The sequence below is a fragment of the Zootoca vivipara genome, chromosome 12 (genome assembly GCF_963506605.1).
Source record: "Zootoca vivipara chromosome 12, rZooViv1.1, whole genome shotgun sequence".
Lineage (NCBI taxonomy): Eukaryota > Metazoa > Chordata > Lepidosauria > Squamata > Lacertidae > Zootoca > Zootoca vivipara.
In genome coordinates, this window is record NC_083287.1 from 31,281,607 (window position 1) to 31,303,698 (window position 22,092).

General features: G+C 44.1%; 1 protein-coding gene across 2 annotated transcripts in view; it reads right to left on the reverse strand.

Annotated features, from left to right (window-relative positions):
* DYNC1I1 (dynein cytoplasmic 1 intermediate chain 1) overlaps positions 1-22,092 on the reverse strand; it is a 238,502-nt gene that overhangs the window by 100,713 nt on the left and 115,697 nt on the right. For both annotated transcript variants that reach the window (XM_035129401.2, XM_035129399.2), the window contains 2 exons: positions 9,459-9,548; positions 549-711 (listed from right to left, as the gene is read on the reverse strand). In XM_035129401.2, coding sequence (XP_034985292.2) covers positions 549-711; positions 9,459-9,548 — 253 coding nt within the window. The remainder of the gene's footprint in view (positions 1-548; positions 712-9,458; positions 9,549-22,092) is intronic.

The window sequence follows — 22,092 nt, forward strand, 5'->3', positions numbered from 1 at the left end:
GACCCACCACAGGTCTCACTTTGCACAATGCCACTTAATCTAATTATCGGTCTTTAAAATGTATAAGTGACTGGAGTTTGACACTCTGCCATGGGAATGGGAAATGTCAGGCTTGGAGTCCGAATGCAGCCCTTGATGGCTCTCCATCTGACCTTCAAGACTCTCCCCAGGCCATGCCCTTCAAAGGCCCTACTTTGAACCCTCCCCGACTGCTTTCGCCTGGCTGTAACCTATTCTTGAATTATGAGAATGCCTCTTGCCTGCCTGGATGAAGGATGGCAAGATGTGGATGTGTGTCTGAAGGAACCTGTGGCTTTTGCACAGCAGGACAATAGCATACTGTACACTTTTGTCTTTGACCACGCCCACTTTTGTCTCTGGCCGCATCCACTACTAGCATATTGTTCCCCCCAAGAAGGCTGCCCATGAGGGAATGTGTGGGCCTAGGGCTGAAAAAGGCTCTTCCCTCCCACTCTATTTGTGGGTTTTTTTTGTTTTTCTTTTGTTTTGCTTTTTATTGTGTTGAAAAGAATAAAATAAGGACTGACCCATCTTTTTCTTCTACCTCTCTGCCACCGTAGTCAAAGAAAATGTCAGAATCTTCAGCTAGCGCTCTCTCAATCACACGTATCGTCCGGTCAAAAAATATAAGGAACTCTTCTGAGTGGAGAATCTGCTGCTTTTCTTCCTCTGTCAGTTCCCTGGGAGGAGCTTACAAAAGCATATTGGCAGCGTTAAACCCACAAGGATTTAAATATTTCCAACTGAATTAAACAAAGTCTTCAGGAAAGAAAGGAAATATTCCTAGGAAAATCATAGCAACATTGGTAGGGTCGAGTGGTTTGCTTCCTTCTAAAGAATCACTTCTGAATCCTCCCTAAATGGACAGCTGCGTAATCTTAGAATGCAGCCTCAATACAGAAGGTACCCTATATCGTGCATATTTATTATTCCAGAAAAGAAAATACTTAGGATCCAAAATAAAATAAACCCCACATTCAGATTTCAGGAAACGTTTTTGACTGATGTATGTTGCAAAACTGAACTTGGAAAAGCATTAAATGGCATTTCACAAAGAAGTGCTCTTTTAACACAGAGACCATTTTCAACCAAAGCTTTTTAAAAAACATTCTCAGCCTATTAAAAGGCATGCTTTACTTCACTGTATTTAGGAGGTTTCTTACCATGAAGACATAGGGCCCTTCTAGAGTAGGGTTCGTTTGGGTTTTTTGCATGTGTACTCTTTCTGTAACAAGTCATTGGCACGATAATAGCGCATTAGTGGTGGCTTTATACTGGATCACCCACACATCATTCTGCTTTATCAGTTGTTCTGTGACGCTTTCCCAGTGTCAATTGCATTATTGCCTTCGGGGGGGGGCATACTTGTGCTATAGTGCAACAAGAAGTGTGGAATATTTGCCATTTGGAAAGCTACAGAATTTAAGCAGGAAACTACGGGGCACAAACCTGTTGCAAATGAAGCAGTGTGATTGCTCCAAAACATCTGCAAGTACAAATGGTATTGAAAACTTGATTGCGTATAACTTCTCCAGTAACACCATGAACTCAAATCATCATGAATGCTCAATCAAAAGGACATCTGGAGGGGCCCTTAGGCCAGGATCTTTAGGGCCAAAAACACATGGGGGGATGAAGCTCAGTGGGTAGAGCAAGTGCTTTTCATGCAGAAGGTTGCAGGTTCAATCCTTGGCTGGGAAAGATCCCTATCTGGGATACTATTTCTAGCAGATGTCATTGGAGAGGAAAAGATCCATGCCTACTTCACGAGAGCACACAACTTTCTTCTCTTATGCTCACCACTTCCTGAGATGATTGAACATGATGGGTTGCTTTCTGGTCCCTTATGTTTCCCCATGCTGCAATAAAATAAAATGCCTTCTGTGTAGAAGTTTACAAGCCAATAAAATGAAATGAAAAGCAGCATACAGCAAGACGGCAGCGCTTTTCAAGATTTACCCAGATTATCATTTTCTATGAACATCTGTGAGATGCATCTATTCCAAAAAGGTACACAGAGTGGAGTTCTTGGGGAAACCCCATCACGATGGAACCTTATTCCCACTGGGAGCCTTCTAGGCCCAATTTTCTGGCAGTGTTAAAAGACCTTTCAATTTAAGCACACAAGAAAATAGCAGGTAACCATACTGGTTCGTGGGAGGGGAGGGGTGAGCGCAAAAGTTAACAGTAGGGTTGTAGGTTTAAATGGCTTTATTAGAGCCAACTAAAACATCACAAAGTAGAACTCAGAATGGATGTTAAAATGGAGAGTCAGGGTGGATAAAAATATGTTCTTAGGCATGGTAGAAATGTTCCAGTCTTCAGCTTGTAAGAGAAAGTAGAGGAGATTTTATTAGACGACAAAGGTTCTGTAGAACTGAGGTGGCATCTTCGTCTTACAAAAAACTGCCTCAGACTTTTCTTTACCAGGTTCAGGAACATCATTTTGGTTTGTTGTTGCTCTTATTTTTACTACGTATTTTCTGGTTTTTATATTGTAATTTTATGTTGTGAATCGCCCTGAGATCTGAGGATGAAGGGTGGTAGACAAATTTAAGTCAGAGATGGCGAACCTTAGCCCTGGAGGCCAAACGTAACCCACTAGGTCCCTCAGGACTCTCCCTAGGCCGCACCACCTCTCTATAAGCCTTGACTGACCCTCCTGGAAGCCCTCCCCAACGGCCCTGAACTGTGATCAAGCTTCTTGCTTGCCTGCGTGGAATATATTCTACTATACAAAGCAAATTGCTCATACATCTATTGCTCCACTCAGTTTTTGCGTTTTGGCCCTACCCACCACTGATATGGGACTCACAGAGAATGTGGCCCTCAAGCTGAAAAAGGTTCCCCTTTTGAAAAAGTTTCCCTGCCCCTGCACAATGTCAAACCATGGCTTAGTGTGAATACACACGGACCAAGAGAGGAGATCACAGCCATTTTGGCCCTCCTTTTCTCCTCCTTCTACTGTGTTGTATGGCCAATGGTCCGGAGCGAAGGGAGAGCCACATAGGTTCCTGGATCTCATTCAGGTGACCCTACTGATAGGGATGGAATGACCTGTCAATTTTGGTTCTCTTTGTTCCTCATTTTTCCAATCTTAAATTCAGTTCTTTACATCTGGCCGCAATTTGTGATTTATTAATTTTTTAAGAAATCCTCATGAAAATTCACCAGCATTTTAATGTGAATTTCTCCTAACAAATATGTTTTTATATATAATTTTGACTAATGTACAAAAGTAACTTTCCCTGATATGGTGTGGTTTTGTATGTTACTTCCACCAATACCTTCATTTTATGGCACCCTTTCCCCTAATATATGCATTTATGCAAACAATGCTTGGTTGGAGAACTGCATCACAAAATTCAGACAAGTGTGAATTTTGAAGGATGGCTAAGTTTCTGTTTGCATATTATTTCAGGAAGTGCAAATTTGATAGATTCGGTTTTAAATGCAGACTGGATAGAATACCTCCTCTATCCCTACCTACAGTAGATGCTATCTTGTGGTTATTTTGGATTCTTATGTTTATTCAGAAGAAGTTCTATTGTGTTTAATGGTGCTTACTCCTGAGTATATGAGAACAAGATTGCAGCCTTAACCTAGCTTTGGGGTGGGAGGTAGAAGAAAGTTTGCAATTCTTCACCCATTTTTAAAATATGTGCAGAGGCTGTAACAGAAGCATAAAATATGATGGGTTAAAATCCAGATCCCATTTAAGACTTTGGCAAAACAGCCTTTTATTTCACTGGAGCAATGACTGCATGCAATATGTAGCCAGAAACCACAAGGAACTATCTGCTATACATAAACACAAAAACATAATTGTTTTAGACAGTGTAGCAAAAAGTAAATGAGAAAGAAAGCCAGAAGACTCATTTATTACATTGCCCTTTAAAAAAAAGCGAACAAGATAGCACTATGCCAACCCAGAATTTACATGATATTTGAAAATCTCAAATTGTAGTTAGTCTAGGTGTTATAACTGTACCTAACATACATAATTACATGAAACAAAAAGAGGGGTAAAGATGCACTGCCTTGGATCCAAAGAACCGAGTGTAGCTTTTTGTACACTCATTGAGACTTTGCTACCATTCTTCTTTATTAATTTAGAAGCGTTCTAACCAACAGCAATTTTAAAGTGGGATACAACTAAAACAGTTTCAAAATTCACAGTGCAATTATTATTATTTTGAAGGCAGGATAAATCACAACTAGCCAACTAAAAAAACATGAATGCTGGCATTAGATGCCACTGAATAACCAGGTCTTGGGCTGCTGTCTCATGGTGCTGCCATGTCACAGAGGAAGAGAGACCAAAGTTTGGGTGCCACCACTGAGAAGGCTCCCACCTGTCATGTTGCCAAAGATGGTACAGGCAAACCAACTCTGCTGGTAGATCTTAACAAATGGGCAGACCTACCGTGTTTCTCATATTATAAGTCATGTCTTATATTAATTTTTTCCTGAAAAAAACACAGCATGGCTTATTTTCAAGGGATGTCTTAATTAAAAAATAAGTACCGGTACCGGTATCTGTACAGACCACAGACCTGCTCCCACCGGGTCTTCGCGCGCGGCAGGCAGAGGCTGCAGCCGGGTCCTGGGGCTGCGTGCGCAGCAGGCAGAGGCTGCAGCCGGGTCCTGGGGCTGCGCGCGCGGCAGGCAGAAGCTGCAGCCGGGTCCTGGGGCTGCGCACGCGGCAGGCAGAGGCTGCAGCCGGGTCCTGGGGCTGCGCGCGCCGCAGGCAGAGGCTGCAGCCGGGTCCTGGGGCTGCGCGCGCAACAGGCAGAGGCTGCAGCCGGGTCCTGGGGCTGCGCGCGCGGCAGGCAGAGGCTGCAGCCGGGTCCTGGGGCTGCGCGCGCGGCAGGCAGAGGCTGCAGCCGGGTCCTGGGGCTGCGCGCAAAGGCTACAGCCGGGTTCTGGGGCTGCACGCGCTGTGCGCTGAGGCTGCAGCCAGGTCTCGGGGGTTAACGCGGCAGCAGCAACCCTTCTTTGCCACAGACCTTCTTCCACCACCTGGTACGGCTTATTTTCGAGGTATGCCTTATATTTTTCCACCTCAGGAAAATCCTGCCATGCCTTATTTTGTAGGGATGCCTTAAAATATGAGAAACACGGTATATGAGAGAAGGCAATCCTTGAGGTATCCAGGCCCAAGCTGTATATGGCTTTGTCAGTCAGTGCAAATACCTTGAACTAGGCTCAGTGGGAGGTAGCCAGTGTAGTTATTTCCAGATTGGTGATATATGTTTGCAGAAAGGTAAAGGTAAAGGGACCCCTGACCATTAGGTCCAGTCGTGACCGACTCTGGGGTTGCGGTGCTCATCTCGCTCTATTGGCCGAGGGAGCCGGCATACAGCTTCCCAGTCATGTGGCCAGCATGACAAAGCCGCTTCTGGCGAACCAGAGCAGCGCACGGAAACACCGTTTACCTTCCCCCCGGAGTGGTACCTATTTATCTACTTGCACTTTGACGTGCTTTCGAACTGCTAGGTTGGCAGGAGCTGGGACCAAGCAACGGGAGCTCACCCCGTCGCAGGGATTCGAACCGTCAACCTTCTGATCGGCAAGCCCTAGGCTCTGTGGTTTAACCCACAGCGCCACCCGCGTCCCTCCTATGTTTGCAGTAGGTCACCCTAAAAGAAACATGTCTGCCACATTCTGCACTGGCTGCTGCTTCCTGAACAGCCTCGGGGGCAGCCCCATGCAGAGTGCATTACAATAGTCCAGTCTAGAGGTTACCATGAATTAGCAGGGCAAGGCTCTCCCTGTCCAGTAATAGTGCCATGGTGGTTGTGAAGTCCCAGGTTGGTGCAGTCAAGGTAGCCTTGGCGTGAATGTTGAAGCCTCCCAGAATGATTGTGCTGGGATCCTCCAACATCATGCCTGAGACTGCCTCTACCACCTCGTGTAAGGATGTCCCTGGGCAGCAGGTTGAGTGGTATACCAGCAAGCAGCATCTGCCTTTCTGGTCCAAGGTTGGGTACAATTCCCCAAGTCTTGCACTGGAGCAAAAAGGTAAAGGAGATAGGATTCCTAGGGGTAATGGTGACTTCTGCCCCAACCTTCCAGGTTGGACTGGTCCTGCATCAAATACCCAGCTGAGCAGAGCTGAGTCAGATCAACTCCACCCACCTTGTACTGCCAGGTTTGGGTACTAAATGTTGAGTCAGGACCCTCATCCACAATCAACCGGAAGTGTTCAAGCAGATCAACCAGAAATATTAAAAGTCCTGCTCACTTTGCTAAAATTAAATGTAGATTGAGGATTCAATGGTATGGGATATATTAGAGCAACAGTGTGGCAGGATGGGCTAACAAGTTACATGGTGTTCCTAATTAATATTTGGTTTTCTAGGAAAACAAACTCTGCTCTTTTTTTAAGTTGCACATATACATAACATTTTTATTCACATTGCTTCTTAAAACGAGATGCTGGTGTGACTTGAACAATCCAAGGTTCTTTTAAGAAAAAACAAAGAAAACTTCGGCTCCATGAGCTATAACCAGTTTTTAGCCCAGAGCAAATTTTTATGGCTGGGTTATAAAATCCTTCAAAAACAAGATTCATAATAGAAGTGCTGACACAGGCTTCAACTGCTATACAGAAGTGTGAATGGCGCCGCTATAATATCTATTAAGGATTCTTTAAAAGTTGGGGGGTTTGGGGGGGTGGAATAGTGTCTCTTGCTTTGCATAAAAAAGAAAAGAAAAGAAACCAGAGGACTTTATGCCAACATAAACATGCATTTAACCCATTATATACTAATTTGCAGGAAAGCCCTTAATTCTGAATAAGCATTGCAGAACCCAGTACCAACAGGAAATGTTAGTCTAAATTCCTGTTTTGCCTCTAACATGTTTTTAATCACTTCCATGAAGCACGCATGAGGGTTACAAAGTCGGAAAAGGAAGGGATTGTATGAGGGAAGCAAATGTGATTATGCGATAAAAACGAGAGCAGAGAAAAATGGAAACCTTCGTAAGGAAGACTCCTGTATTGGTATTTTCTCTTGGTTATTTCACATGATCAGGCTGCTGTCCTATTCACTTACCTGGGGGTTAAGCTCCCTTGAACTCTTTGAAACTGACTTCTGAGTTAATGTGAGCAGGGGGGGGGGGAGCTGGTTGCTTCTAAAATTGTGTGGCTTGGCCTATGCAGTAATTCCAATAGTTCCAGAGCCAAAGTTGCTTAGTCTTGAAGGAAAGGCACCCTGCACATGCTCAGAGAAACACAGGAAGCTGCCTTATACAGTGGTACCTCTACTTATGAATTTTTCTACTTACAAATGGAGCTCTGTCCGCCATCTTGGATGCGGTTTAGATAGGATTTTTTCTACTTACGAATTTTTTCTCCCAATGCATTCCTAAAGGATTCGACTTACAATTTTTTTTGACTTACAAATGTGTGTTCGGAACGCATTAAATTCGTAAGTAGAGGTACCACTGTACTTAAGTCAGGCCACTGATGCCTCAAACTCAGCGTGTACAATGATTGGCAGCAGTTTCCCCGGGTTTCAGACAGAAGCCTTCCCCAGACCTACCTGGAGACGCCAGGGATTGAACCTGCGACTTTCTGCATGCAAAGAAGATGCTCTGTCACTGAGCTACAACCCGTCTACCTTTTTTAATGGTTGCTGACTCATATGAAAATGAGCTCAGGCCTTCATAACAGAAGCCGCAAATGGTTCTATTTTAATTTGCAATCAATTCATTAGGAGTGCTGCAATTAGTGGACATTTGGCGCTTTATCTCTCTCTTCAGAATGACAAAAGTACCTTTTATGTGTTTATGCTGTCAGTCTCAATTCATTCTCCCTCCCTTCTGCTCCCATGATATTAACTCTCTCGCAAAGTGCCATCGTATCTGAGTCAACAACCGTGCTTCCTTCAGAATTCTGTGGTTTGAGTTCCTCAAAAACTGTTACTATCGAAAACCCGAAAAAACCACCCTATCCAGCTACCCTCTGCCTCAAACCTGGCTTGACTAGACAAGAAGAGGAGCCAGTGGCAACATGAAGTACTTCTCCTAGACTAAACTATAACAAAGAAGGAGTTGGTGTTAGTTATGGCTCTCCTTCAAATTCAACAACGAAAGTATACAAAGGGCGCGCTTGCAAGCATGCGAAAAAAGCCCGCTAAAATAAATATATATCTTTCAGGAGTCTATTTAGTTTGGCTCTTAAAAGTATTCGCGCATAATCCACAATGTCGCTTTCCAGAGATATCCAAATTAGGGCTGCTTTTATGTGGCAATGGGAGGAAACATGACACAGATCTCAACCAAAATTGAACGCCGGATACTGTATTCAATGGCATTGTTCTTGCTGCTTCCTAAGCCTGCTTGCTTAGCCTGCTGGTAACAAAGGCATGCACCGAACTGGGCAAAATTTGCTAAATGTCGGTTTAGATGGATGGATTTCACCAGTGCCCCTGGTAAAGGCCAAAATAGGGAACGCAGGAAACTGCCTGATATCTATACGCCAAACATGCACCCTACTGAACTACAAACCATCTCCCGTCACCAATGTACCCTGAGCCCTGTTCACTCATTCTTTCCACCTACCCTTGTGCGAGGGGGAGGGGAAGGAGGTGAGTCCATTGGGATACCCCCCTGCCACATGTTCTCCATTCCTGAAGCTCACCCCTCCCCCTCTCAAATAGGAATCCCTTAAGATTTCGAACCATGATCTTCTAGGGTTCTTAATTACATGGAGAGCCTTCTCAAGGAGGACAGGCTCTCTATTGTAGCTATTCAGCCCCCCCCCAACATATACATGGGGGGGAAACAACTGGATGACACAGGGGGGCTGCCCTGCTTAGCTGACCTCCCTATGTCTAATTCACCGCCACTGGGGAACCCTTGAGAGTCAGTCCTACTGAACTCAGTAAAACAATGTCTATGTTGATTACATCTATATGCCGTCTTTACTCCAAAGAGCTGATGCTCTCTCTCCCCCTCCTTTCAATTTTACCCTCCCAAGAACCCTGTGAGAAAGGCTAGGTTGAGGGAGAATGACTGGTCTAGGACCACTCAGTGAGCTTCATGGCTGAAAGGGGATTCAAACCTGGCTCTTCTCAGTCCTAATCTGACACTAACCGCTACTCTGCACAGGCTCTCTTGACTTCTGTCCAAGTAAAAATGCATCAAGACTGCGTTCCTGTAACTGTTCTTTGGCTGCAACCCTAAACATGTGTACTAGGAAAGAAATCTAGCTGAACTAAAAATATTTAGGGTTGGACTGTACATCTATTCTTAGATATAAGAGCCCTAAGGGTCTGCAGAGGTCACAAGCAATGCAATACCAATGTTAAAAGAAAATCCTAGAAAACCATAATTTCCACATCACCTACTGTTAACTTTGGCGTGTATTAGCACACTGTGCGTGGCAGTCTTTGGTAGATGCTTCAATCATGTCTACATCCACATACCTTCCTTCACGTCTTGCTTCTTTTCTTGAGTTTCTATCTCAGAGTCATTCTGTGCTTTTGGTTCAACCAATTCTTCATCATCTTCATCCTCTAAAGAGAAAGAGAAAATAAAGGAGGAGAAATTGTGAAGAAAAAAAAAGAATTCCAGGATATGCCAAGATTTTCTTCAATGCCACTTTTGTGCAATAGACAAATGGACAAGCAACAGCAAAAGTGTAGCATTATTTGATTCTGCAGAAAATGTAGATAGTTCTTTTCTTCACAACTCTTTGACTACAAGTATCACTTGTTAAAATTTCATTTATCTGTTTTTTTCCTGCTTTTTATCTCGAATAGGGACTTCTCAGTGGTGTTTCCTACCCTATGAAATTCCTTTTAAACAGAGAAATGGCTCCCTCCTTTGGTTCGTGCTTTTAAGAACGTTTTAAAAACCCATTTTGGCTTTTAATTGGAAGTTTTTCTTGCATAAGCTGTTGCTGGGGTTTCTGTTGGTGTTTTGCTAAATTTTATTAGCCGGCTGTCCTATTGAGATTCGGATTGTATGTTTTAAGCTTGCTGTTTTTAATGGAATCGTTTGTTAGATATACTTCAAAATATGCATTAAAATAGAACTTGTTTTCAAATAGATTTTATCAGGAAAAGGGATGGGACAGGCTTAGTGAAACCATGCAAATGTGCTATCACCGAGCCTTACTCAGTGACAGCAGTGACTGGCAGGGTGAAGTTGCATTGTTTTACATGGCTTCCCAACATGGAGGTCAGTGTCAATAACCGAAAGCAGGGGAGGTGGCAGGAAGGTCAGTGCAGTGCAAGTGCAGTGGTAGGAGCATATGATTGGCTCAGCTGCTGCACCCACACTGTGCCAACCTCCCTGCTGCCTCCCTCTCCTCCTCTTGGTTACCAGCAGCACCTACACATTGGAAAGTAATGTAAGCAATGGAACCCTTCCATACACTGTAAAAGCCACACCTCTTAATCAGGTGAGACTATAATCGGTTCACTTGCACTGCACACTTGAAAATGGCTGCAAACCGGCACTGGGGGCGGGGGAATGGGACTACAATGGGGAAGATAAAGAAATGCAATGGCTTGGGCAGGACGATGGAATTCTCAAGAGTGAGCCAACTCTAAAGGAAAAAAGAGTCCTATGAAAAACTCTGGAGTGTCTTATACAATTACCTGTTCATGTCCACTTGAGTCTCTGGAGTCACACTGCTCAAACAACAGCCCACCAGGCCACATCACAGCAAATTATTTTTGAAGCTCTGCAAAGTTAGAAAATCCGTTTGTGATGTGTGCCGGCATGGTGGTCTGCTGTTCAAAGAAAATAACCCTAAGGCCACAATCCTACTTACTTAAGGAGTAAACTCCCATGAACTACGCATGATCTGATTTGGAGCGGACGTGCATTGGGTTAGTTCATTAATTCTGTGTGTGAGCTCTTGGGTGCTTCTAGGCTTTCAGGAGGTAAGTGTAGTCCTTGCATTTGTTCGGTTATTTGCCCACCAAAGTCCAGAAAAATAGCTTGCAAATATGCTGAAGCAGAAGCATGAGAGACGTTGGCTGCCAAAAATCTGCAAGATATTCTTGAGCTAGTCACCTGTTCCGTTCTATTCCCTGCAGCAACTTTCCATCTTAGATGACTTAAGCTTGACTTTTTCTCCCCAGAGGCATCTTTGCAGCCAGCAAAGCGGAGCAGCGGGGGGAAAGAAAGGCATACGCGTTTCAGCTTGGCAGCTACCCTACTAATTGGACACCTGTTATTTAAACACCTCATTTCCAATTCAATTCTCACCAGATTAATTTGTCTTTTGACCTACAAGGAAGGGTTAAATAGAATCCTGACCCCCAGGTCAGATGCCACTGGCAAGCAAACAGGCATGGCACAGTTCTGAAAAGTCATCACCACTCGATTTGGAGAACGCGGCAGCCATGAGATGCATGTGGGAGCTTTAAGAACAGTTCAGCATTAATACGAATTTAATGAGCGCTGAAAATTGACACATGTCAGCTACCACTAACAGATGTTTCACTGGCCTTTCTTGACCTATGCAAATCTCTCCACTCTTGCTTCTCCTTCTCCCAAACCCCACTCATGGAGTCTTCCTTTTCCTGTCATTTTGTGTCGCGGTGTGTTTGCCTTAAGCTACAAAGCGCCTGAACATCCAGGTCAATGTGCAGCTCCATGAGGGTGATGAAAAGCACCCAAAATGAGAAAAAGCCACAGAAATCAAACCGGCCAGCTAGAAGCACCCATAGGGCACAGCTTGGGAGGCGAGTAGGACTGCTTTCCATGTGGGAGATGCCAGGTTCAAAACAATGCCCTGAAGTGCCCAGTTCAAAACAATCACAAATGGAAAGTCTACTGCAGGCATAGGCAAACTCGGCCCTCCAAATGTTTTGAGACTACAATTCCCATCATCCCTGACCAATGGTCCTGTTAGCTAGGGATGATGGGAGGTGTAGTCCCAAAACATCTGGAGGGCCGAGTTTGCCTATGCCTGGTCTACTGGAAGGGTGGACTCTGAGAACTTGAAAATTCTCTCCCTGCCTAAGTAGAGAGAGTACTGGTGCAGATGGACCAAAACTCTGATTCTGCAGCCAGCAACATCATATGTTCATATATAATCCAGCGCCTTCTTGAGCTCTGATTCGCACAGTGCACGTGCATGCATGGCAGTATTGTAGATAGTAGCTATAAAAGCAGGAAATTCACGCAAGCAGCGAATGCATACTGGTAGGTTAGCACTGAGCTGCAGGTATCAACCATGTGACCAGTTAACACAAGAATCAGGCCTGACTTTTCATAAATATCCAGAACATGTGTGTATGGAAGGGAAGGGCCATGGAAGGCTGTTAACCTCACCGTATTCACATCCATTGGCCTATCAGTCTGTAGCAACATCGTATGATAGGATGTCAAATAAAGTAGTTTGCATACTGAAAATGAGGATATTGCTATTAATAACAACATTAATAATAATATTAGTACTTTTCAGTGTGCAAGTTACTTTAGTTTCCTCTCCTTTATCTGACAGAAAGTCTTCTGGTTCATTAGAACTTATTTCCAAGCAGGTTTGCAAGAGGAAATTCTGAGTTGATTTTGATGTATAGTTTGTACACAATCTGTTCGGGGTTTTTTTTGGGGGGGGGGGTTCCAAAGTCATTTCCATCTACTTGCTTGGCAATCATTTATCAAATGTGATTGGCTTTTTCAAGTTAGCAAACTTGTGACCATTGTTCTATCTAATTTGTTGAAGGTCTGAAATGCATATATATTTCATGGCACGTGAACCATTTCTCTCCCTGCTGTGATTTTCCATGGGGACTGGATCTCATAAATGAAGCATATTTGTGTGCATTGGTAATAGACCTTCTTTTATAACTTGATTTTGAGTCATTACCAAGAGTCTCCCATATCTGCATATACTATCCATCAGTTGGCTTTAAGTAATCCTTAATATGTTTCAGTTCAAAATGGGGAGAGTCCCTGGTGGCCAGAACAATGCTCCTATTTAAACTACATGCTAGACATCCTTCTAAGTGACCTGTCTGCCTTTTACTTCAAAGGGATGGATTTATTTTTTCATCTCTAAAAGAAGAAACCAACTTCCTATACTGCTTTCTAAATTGCCACCAACCTTTAGAAGTTGCAGCTTATTCCAGTGCAATCTACTGCAATATGTTGGGATTTACCCACAAAGATTTCTAGATCTAGATCTGTCATGGATGTTTTAGATTCCTGCATTGCAGAGGGCTGGACTAGATCACCCTTGGGATCCCTTCCAACTCCACAAATCTACAGTTCTGTGATTCTATAACCCTATAACCGCTCCTATTATTTCACACGCATTTCATAGAACTCACACAAATCAACAATGGGCCTCCTAAGCTCTTTGTTCTGGAAACTCACGATTGCTCCTTTGTCCTAAGCCATGGTTTGTTTTCGTATTACATGCAAACTTGGCCAAATTAGGCTTGACACTGATCATGGGTATACTGGTATTATAATGACACTTCATTACCATATGGAAGTGGCTAATACAGTGTCCTTACCTGGATGGGACAGGATGTTAGCAAGGTCAGGGCTGCACACACCAGTCAAGTCAACTTAGCCCCAGCCTTGCCATCTCCTTCCCCATCCAGGTAAGTGGCAGTGACGCCAGTGTCAGGAGGGTGGCTCCACAGCACCAACCCACCATACCAGCTGCTCTTACTACCATATACAGTGGTACCTCTACTTACGAATTTAATGCGTTCCGAACGCACATTCGTAAGTCAAAAAAAGATGTAAGTCGAATCCCATAGGAATGCATTGGGAGAAAAAATACGCAAGTCGAAGCAACCCTATCTAAAAATTCGTAAGTAGAAAAAATCCTATCTAAACCGCATCCAAGATGGCGGACGGAGCTCCGTTCGTAAGTATAAACATTCGTAAGTAGAGTTATTCGTAAGTAGAGGTACCACTGTAAAGTGTGAACAAAAGACATGGATGTAGCATCCACATGTTAGCGAGCTACCAGACAATCAAGTTCCTCCATGGAAAATGCATAGGTTCTCAGTTACATGTGTCCGCCGTTCAGCTTCCTGTTTCAACAACAAAATGGCATCACAATGGTTTCCCATAAGGCATAAAATGTAGAGCTGCCTTAATCCACTTACTATATCTGAATCTTAACTGTGTCCCCACCAACCTAACATTTGAGATAAGTATCACTTCAGCACTAAAATGCCCTCTTCCAATTCAGTTACACTACAGGAGAAAAATGAGAACATAAGGGGGGGGGGAAACATTAATTATCAAAATTACATCCATCTTCTAAATTCCTTGAAAACAGTTTTCTTGCTGCTTCTGGTGATTTGCATACCATGAGCTACAGTTATTTCCCCCTCCCCAACCCCACCGTTAAAAATAAAAAAGTATTTTCATTGGGACATGTGGTTTTGGTTTTTATGTAGTTGCGCTCTCGCTGTTCAACCAGTTTACTAAGCGGCTAAATATTCGTCTAAGATTTATGTAAAGCAGACCCCCCTCATTGCTGATATATGCACTACCAGCTCAACAGCTATGGCATCTGCTGCTCCCTGGAGTTTGAGATTTACACCTCCTTGGATTTGCACCTCTGAGGCTAGTTAAGAGATCATAACTCCTGTGTATGGTTTTATGTATCAAGAGCCATGCTGAATTAGACTGACAGCACCATGTTTCACTCTGTATAATTACAAATGATCCCCCTCCCCTATTAATAACACACCTTTAAAACAATGGTATGTTAGTAAATCGAAGCAAACTATGGATCTTGTGCTATGAATTAGGGCTGTGTTTGGTGGGTTAGGAGGATAAAAAATGGAGTAGGCTACATGCTCTAAGACCAAGAAGCTGTGGAAAGTTAGCAGAGAGTGGCTTTTGCAAAGGATAGAAGTGGGAAGGAAGAAAATGGGTGCCTCTTAGCTTCCACAAAAGCAAGTGTATTTTGGGAGGTTTTTCATTTAATCATTATTACAATTATATCCAACATTTCCTCCATAAAGCTCAAGGTGGCATATTCAGTCATCGCCCCCCCCCCCAATTTTATCCTCACAACAACCCTGTGAAGTAGGTTAGGCCAGGAGAGTGTGACTGGCTTAAGGTCACCTGATGAGCTTCATGGCTGAATGGGAATTTGAACCCTGGTCTCCCAAGTCCTGGTTTAACAGCCTAACCACTACTAGGGTTGCCAGACTCAATAGAGGACAGGACTTCTGTGCCTTTAATTGCCCTGCTCTCTTTTGAGTCTGGAAACCTTAAAGAGAAACCAGCAGACCCTTTGTTTAATTTCCAAGCAAAGGGTCTGCTGGTTTCTCTTTAAGGTTTCCAAACTCAAAAGAGAGCAGGGCAATTAAAGGCACAGAAGTCCTGTCCTCTGTTGAGTCTGGCAACCCTAACCACTACACTTCACTGGGTCTCCATCTTCAAGATAAATACAGGCCTCATAGAAGCCTCCAGCTTGGTGCAGCCTGGAATCTCATTTTGGTCCCCAAGTTAAACCCATCTGGTGCCCAACAAACCCATTCTAAAGACCTTCATCATCTTGCTTGACCTGAGACACGGTGCTATTTTTATCCGCACAAAATTCAGGCTGGCACATATACGATGCCCCTCTACGCTACCCTCAGTGATAAAATGGGACATGTAAATAACAGACCCCCACAGTTCCCGTAATGCTCTTGGAGCAGTGCTATGTCAGGTGTACTCTGGGGGAAAGTCAGGAAACAGTTAAGAATATATATGGCTGGATCTAGACTAACAGTGCAATTCTAATGATGTCTTCCCAGTAGTAAATCCCACTGAATTTCAGTGGGGCTTACTTCTAGTAAGGAGAGGTAGGATTGCAGTTGTAGACATGCTTAGAGTAGATCCACTGAAATCAATGGGACTTATCGTGATTAACTGAAGTTCCAATGATTTCCGTGGATTTATTCTAAGTAAAACTAAATCTAGATGCGATCCAGAGCTTTAAGCAGAGGGATAGCTCATTCTTACGCACACCTTACCCTAGTATATGTGTTTTCGCACACATCACAGGGTTAGATTCAAAGAAGTGCACATTTCGAAGGGAGGCTGTGTTTCGCTTCACATACCATTTTGGAAAGTGCAAATAAGGTAAGTTTCCCTTTGAATGTGAACTGAAACCACTTTCTTCCCCAACCCTATCTGGCACCAAAGCCTGTAAAAAAAAACCCAAGTACTTCAGAATGAAGTTGTAAGGTGGAACATATTTATGCAAAAAACAAAACAAACAAACAAACCCCCAAACCATGTTTACATATAGTTTATAAATTTCCACAATTTCCTCTGAGTGCAGAATTTTTCCTCAATGCAATATTTGGGATCTCTTGATGCAGAGTGCAAAACAAGCCAGTCTATTTGCAAACAGTTTACTGAAACATTTGCCATGTGTTGCCTTGTTAAGTCTCTCACAAAGTTAAATTTGCTAAACATTACTCTCTAAAGGTTACCGTATGTGCTATTTCTGGCTTGTGGATTCTCAGGCCTCCTGGTGTAGTATTTCTCATTTCCATCTCTTGGTTTTTTAGCTTCACCACTGAGCGCTGATTTTGTGTTTGCAAGTCAGCGTTGTTTTCATTGCACTCAGCCACTGCCCTAGAAAGGCAGGTCTTATTTTTCCATTTTGTGACAAATGATGGAGTATCGCAGCCAAATGGCAAAGGGAAATGCCTCTGAACGTTTTGTTTATGATTTTTTCTTCTGGCATCTCATGATGCCCTGGGGCTGGCAAAGCCATCTTCACGGCCTCCCTGGCTACAAGTTGTTGTACTGGTCCAACTATTCCGTTTGGGATAATGCTGCAATATAATTATTTTCCTATTAATTAAACATGGAGGGCAGTCTGTATTTGTTATGGAAGGCATCTGTCTAATCCCAGAAACTAATTTTCCTTGACCCAAGTGAATTTTCCTTGGTTGCAGCAAGAGTCTCTGCATTCAGCATCCTTTGCTATCGCCAGTCTAGACCAGCCATATACCTTTCTTGTAGAAATGTTTTTAAAGTGTTTATTAAATCCCTGAGCTGAAAATGCAAATAAACCTATTCAAGCTGATCGGGCACAGGTTGTCTTTATTAAGAAACTCAGATATACCTGGTTGCTTGACCAAAGAAACAGGAAGCCTTCCAGAACCAGGAAGCCCTCCTATACTTCCACCTGCTCAGGAGTCATCAGCCACCAGCCTAGAAAGTTCTTTTTAATGGGGCTGCAGTTATGCATATCAGTGCATCAGAATGTTGTCAGCATTTCCTGACCCTTCATTAGAGGTCCACGGTTATTTATTAGTATTCATATTATTTCACAGCATTTATGTCACTTGATTGTAATAAAACCTCAAGGTTAGGCACTTCACATTACTTGCTCAGCATTCACTGAGACTTGAGTATTGGTGAGGCACTAGGGCTGAGCAACATGCCATTTCTATAATGCTGAATATGTGTTGCTATGAAACCACATCAGGACCAAGCACTGCAGAGACTCCAGCCTTGCACTAATCGCCCCCACGTGCTTCTAGGAACAATGGATGCTGCTTTATACTGAGTCAGAATATTTGTCCATCTAGTTCAGAATTGTCTATACTGACCGGCAGCAGCTCTCCATGATTTCAGGCAAGACAGTCTCTCCCAGCCCTACCTGGATATGCCAGGGATTGAATCTGGGACCTTCTGCATGCAAAGCAGATGCACTACCACTGAACAACAGCCCTGCATGCCTGGACTTACACAAACCTGAGAAGTCTCACATCATTGTAACCCTGTACTCCAAGATGTAGCATTTTCTCAAACTCCTTCCAGATGTATTTGACGGCCAATCAGCTCAGTGCCCAAGTGCCTTTCGTTGCAATGCCAATCAGCACGTGCCAATTAGCGGAACACAAAGATGGAGGACTGTTGTCAGGCCAAATGCTTCCTAGAGCCAGCTGGGCGGTTTTCAACGGCCCAAGTTTTAAACCCAGAATAAGAGATGCCAAAACTCATCAGCTTTAGGATCATACAATATTTTGTCATGTTTCCAACTCCACCAATCACCATACCATTCGTTCACATATCCCCATAGCTGTTGTCACAAAATCAACACAGGGGACAATACAAATAGAGAATATAGGGAAGCTGGCTATTTATCAGGCGATTTCTGCTTGGATCCTGATCCACGCTGAGTCGTGCTCGCCCTTGCTTTTCCAGACAACTTGGGACACACGGCTTGGCGATTGAAGCTTTTCCCCACTTAAAGAATCAGTTGTGCAAACTGATGTATCTTAGGGCAGCAGACCCGGGAATGCTGATGGGGATGCTTTTGAGCATTTGTGTAGTGCCCTTCCCAGAGCTGTGGACAGCTCTCACAGTCATCTGAGTCAAAGGGTGGAAGCTCCCAGGGCAGAGGGCATGGCTTCGAGGTCTCTTGCACCTCACAGTTTAGACTAAGCATCCGACAGGCCCTGAGCTTGTATGACTGCTTTGTAGTACATGAATATGTTCCTGCCCGCTAGCATTTAGCACTGGAGTCTGGAAGCATTTCTCTTGGAACTGACTCATAGAGAAGGAATGGTGATCTCAAAGTCGCACAACAAAGCAACAAGCACAGTGCAAAAGGAGGCTGTCCGATTCAGCCCATGAATATAGAGTGTCTCTATAACTCTAGGAAATACGAGCGCAGCTTCTGTTTGAGATTTGTGTGTAACGGAGTAGCCTTGGAGAGAGAGAGAGAGAGAGAGAGAGAGAGAGAGAGAGAGAGAGAGAGAGAGAGAGAGAGAGAGAGAGAGAGAAATCAATAGGTACACTGTCCTTTGAATGGTTTCAGCAAGATGCTTTAGTTTCAGTAAACGTTAGTGCCGAGCCTTTGAGAACTTTCAGCTCAAAACAGGAGGGGGGGATCTGAGTTGGCTAATTCATGCGAGTAATGCTCTTTCAATGTTCACTGCTGCGCGCATGCCACCTTGCAAATTTACGTCCTCCTTCAGTTTGCATTGGGCTGCTCGTGAAGCAATGGGCAGCGACAAAAGAGTGTGTGTACCATTTCCTTCTTCCCGTGTCGCAGCTAATGAGGAGTCCGACGCATTAAGACAGTCAAGACGGTCTCTGGCAGAACGTGTTGAGCCAAGGTGTTTGGGCCTGCATAAAATTAAGCCACAAGCGAAACACTCATTTCTGACAGCAGATTTATAATAGGAAAATCCCAGCAGGAATGAGGCATTAGAACCCCCCACTTCTTGGGTTTTTCCCCCATAAACTTCACCTTGATTTAGTATCTCAGGCAAGTAGCAGGAAAAGCTAGCAGCAGAGGTAACCCTATCATCTTTTCTGCAAACAGCACCCTTCCATTTTCTTGGCTTCCTCATGCTGCTAATGTGAATTCAAATCATCTGTGTTTAAGGTTAAACCCAATGATTGACAGAGCTTTGTAGTCGCAGTCCAAACTGAAGATTATTCAAGATATCTATCAGTTATTACTACAAACCCAGTATGACATTCAATACCTAGAGCGAAAATTGTTTTTAACAGTGTAATGTCTGAATCTATTTTGGAGAACTATTTTTAAATAAGGAACTAAGCATAACCAGGTGGCTAAAAATCCAAACACAGGTTTTACATTTGGGGAGGAACAGGGAGGGGAAGACACAAACACGCAGCTTGAAAGGTGCTCCTTGCAACAAGACCTCAGTGGAAGATACAGGGAAGCAAAGGAGGGGGGTTTCATTTGGATTCTAGGGTACGTAGTATAACTTCAAAGTTAGGAAGAACCTTGGGACTGGAACTTGCTTTGGATTTCACATTTACTTCTAAGGTCACACCCACAACATACGTTCATAGCACATTTATATTTCCCCCACAAAATCCTGGGAACTGTAGTTTATCTCTCACAGAGCTACAATTCCCAGTTTTGGTAGATTTACACAAAGAAAAACACACGCCAATAATAAATTTTGGAAAGGGAAAAGATTAGACACGGATGCACAAAAAAAAATCTAAATTCCTTGCGCTCCGCTCCCCCTGTCTTCCCGCCCAGGGCGGCCCTGCCCTCTGCCTGCCCCTCAGAGCTGGTGCATCATGCAGGACTGGGTTTTCTGGTGGCAGCCTCTCCTCCTCCTCACCTGCTCTCCAGAATCTGCTATGAGCTGCCCAAGGGAGGAGGCCGGCAGCGGTGACCATGGGGAGGCAACGGGATGCTCTCTCATAGCACCTGCAACCACCACCGTTGTCACTCGGGACAAGTACTGGCTCATCCTCCTCCCTGAGTGCAGCGGCTGCAGCGCTGGGAGGGGGGGGGATTCAATCAGAAGCCAGGATGGCTTTCCTAATTCTGGGACCGTCCCTAGAAAAACAGTACACTTGGAGGGTATGCAGGAGTACTTTAAACATATGGTGTGGATATAACCCAACACCCAAGTCTCTCTGTGCCTTCAGAGGCCTAGTTCTCACAGAGGCAGTTAACCTGTGTTCTGGATTGTATCGTTGTAGTTGGAGTCTCTAACGCAGGCATCCCCAAACTGCGCCCCTCCAGATGTTTTGGCCTACAACTCCCATGATCCCTAGCTAACAGGACCAATGGTCGGAGAAGATGGGAATTGTAGTCCAAAACATCTGGAGGGCCGAAGTTTGGGGATGCCAGCTCTAATGAATGAGTGCTTCTCAAAATCCCTCAACACAGAAAACTAGATTTCGGGGAGAAGGCTTTTGGCCATAACATTATATGTGCCACACTAATTTTCTATGTGGAGGGGTGGTTTTTGTGTGTGTGTGTTTTTGTATATTGTCAGTCCAATGAGCCAAACCCAGCTGCGGTCCAAAGTGGTACAGCCCAGGCACCAATTTATGGCCTCAGTGAGGACTACGCCAAAGACCGCTTCTACAATGTCTGTGCCTGGTGTACACCCTTTTGTAGAACTATAGCATTGTATTGATTCTTATCAAATAAGCTGCAGCTGAACCAGGGTGGGTAGGGGAGAAGCTGAACTGAGATGTTAAGGTGGGGAAATTATTTCTCAAGCTCTTTACTGAAATCTCAAGGTCAGGGAGTGAGAAAAGAAAGGTGAATTTCATCCGGAAAGCATGGGGAGGGGTAACAGCCCGCCACCCGGAGAAAGGATCTTGAGAGTGTGCGCCTGTCTTCGTTTTGATGTGATGCCTGTGACTGCCAGGTTCTGAGTGGCCTTTCCTGAAGCTTCTCTAATCAGTGGCTGTCACTCTGTGCTATTAGCAAGGAAAGGGAATTGCAAAGGGGAGGAAAAACAGTGATCTTTTAAAGAGAGTGGGAGAAAGAGAAAGTGATGGGGAGGGGAGGGAGGGAATTCAAAGCAACTAACCATTCCAGTCACCTGATGCCAAAAGCAATAAATGCATTAACAGCTTGGCCAAACCTAAAAGTCATGAAAGCTTGCCGATTCCATCAGCAGAATAATTTTTCAAAGTATATGTGTAAACCCAGGAAGAAGCTTTCGGCCCCCCCCCCTCGGTTTTCCTTTTTAAAGTGTTGGATTGAGAGACAGTGCGCAGAGCGGGGATACTTTGGAAAAGGGGCTAAAAATGTGAAGAGAAAGATCCTCCCGTTTATCAAGTTTTCATTTTTCCACATGCAAACAATGAAAGTCGAGAATATTCTGAGCCAAAAAATTAGTGTGAGGAAGGGAGAAAAAGAAAGAGAGAGAGAGAGAGGGAGAGAGACGGGAATGTGTTCCATGGATCTGTGGAGAACCACATAGAAACATATACAGAAAGAGAAGCCGAAGCGCCGAGCATTTCCTGACCTCTTGGCTCAGAATCTAAAAGAAGGCTCCAAGGCGAGAAGCATGAAAGAGCTTACACAAGAAACCATTTAGAAGTGCAGCTCTCTGCCTCGTGAGGACCACAACACAGAGGAAATGTGCTGTGTAGGAGTGCGCTCCTCCCACTAGGAAATGATGGGGGGGGGAGAAACTGGTAATGCCATCATGTCACGGAAAGATTTTTCAGCCCGACCTCTGTGCCCTAGAGACATTGGAAAAACTGGGCAGATTGAGAGACAGCCATTGTGTTATCAGGGAAGGATTCTTAACCCTAGCCGTATATCAAAAATGTGCACTGGGTTATAAACAAAGGGAACATGTAGCGGGT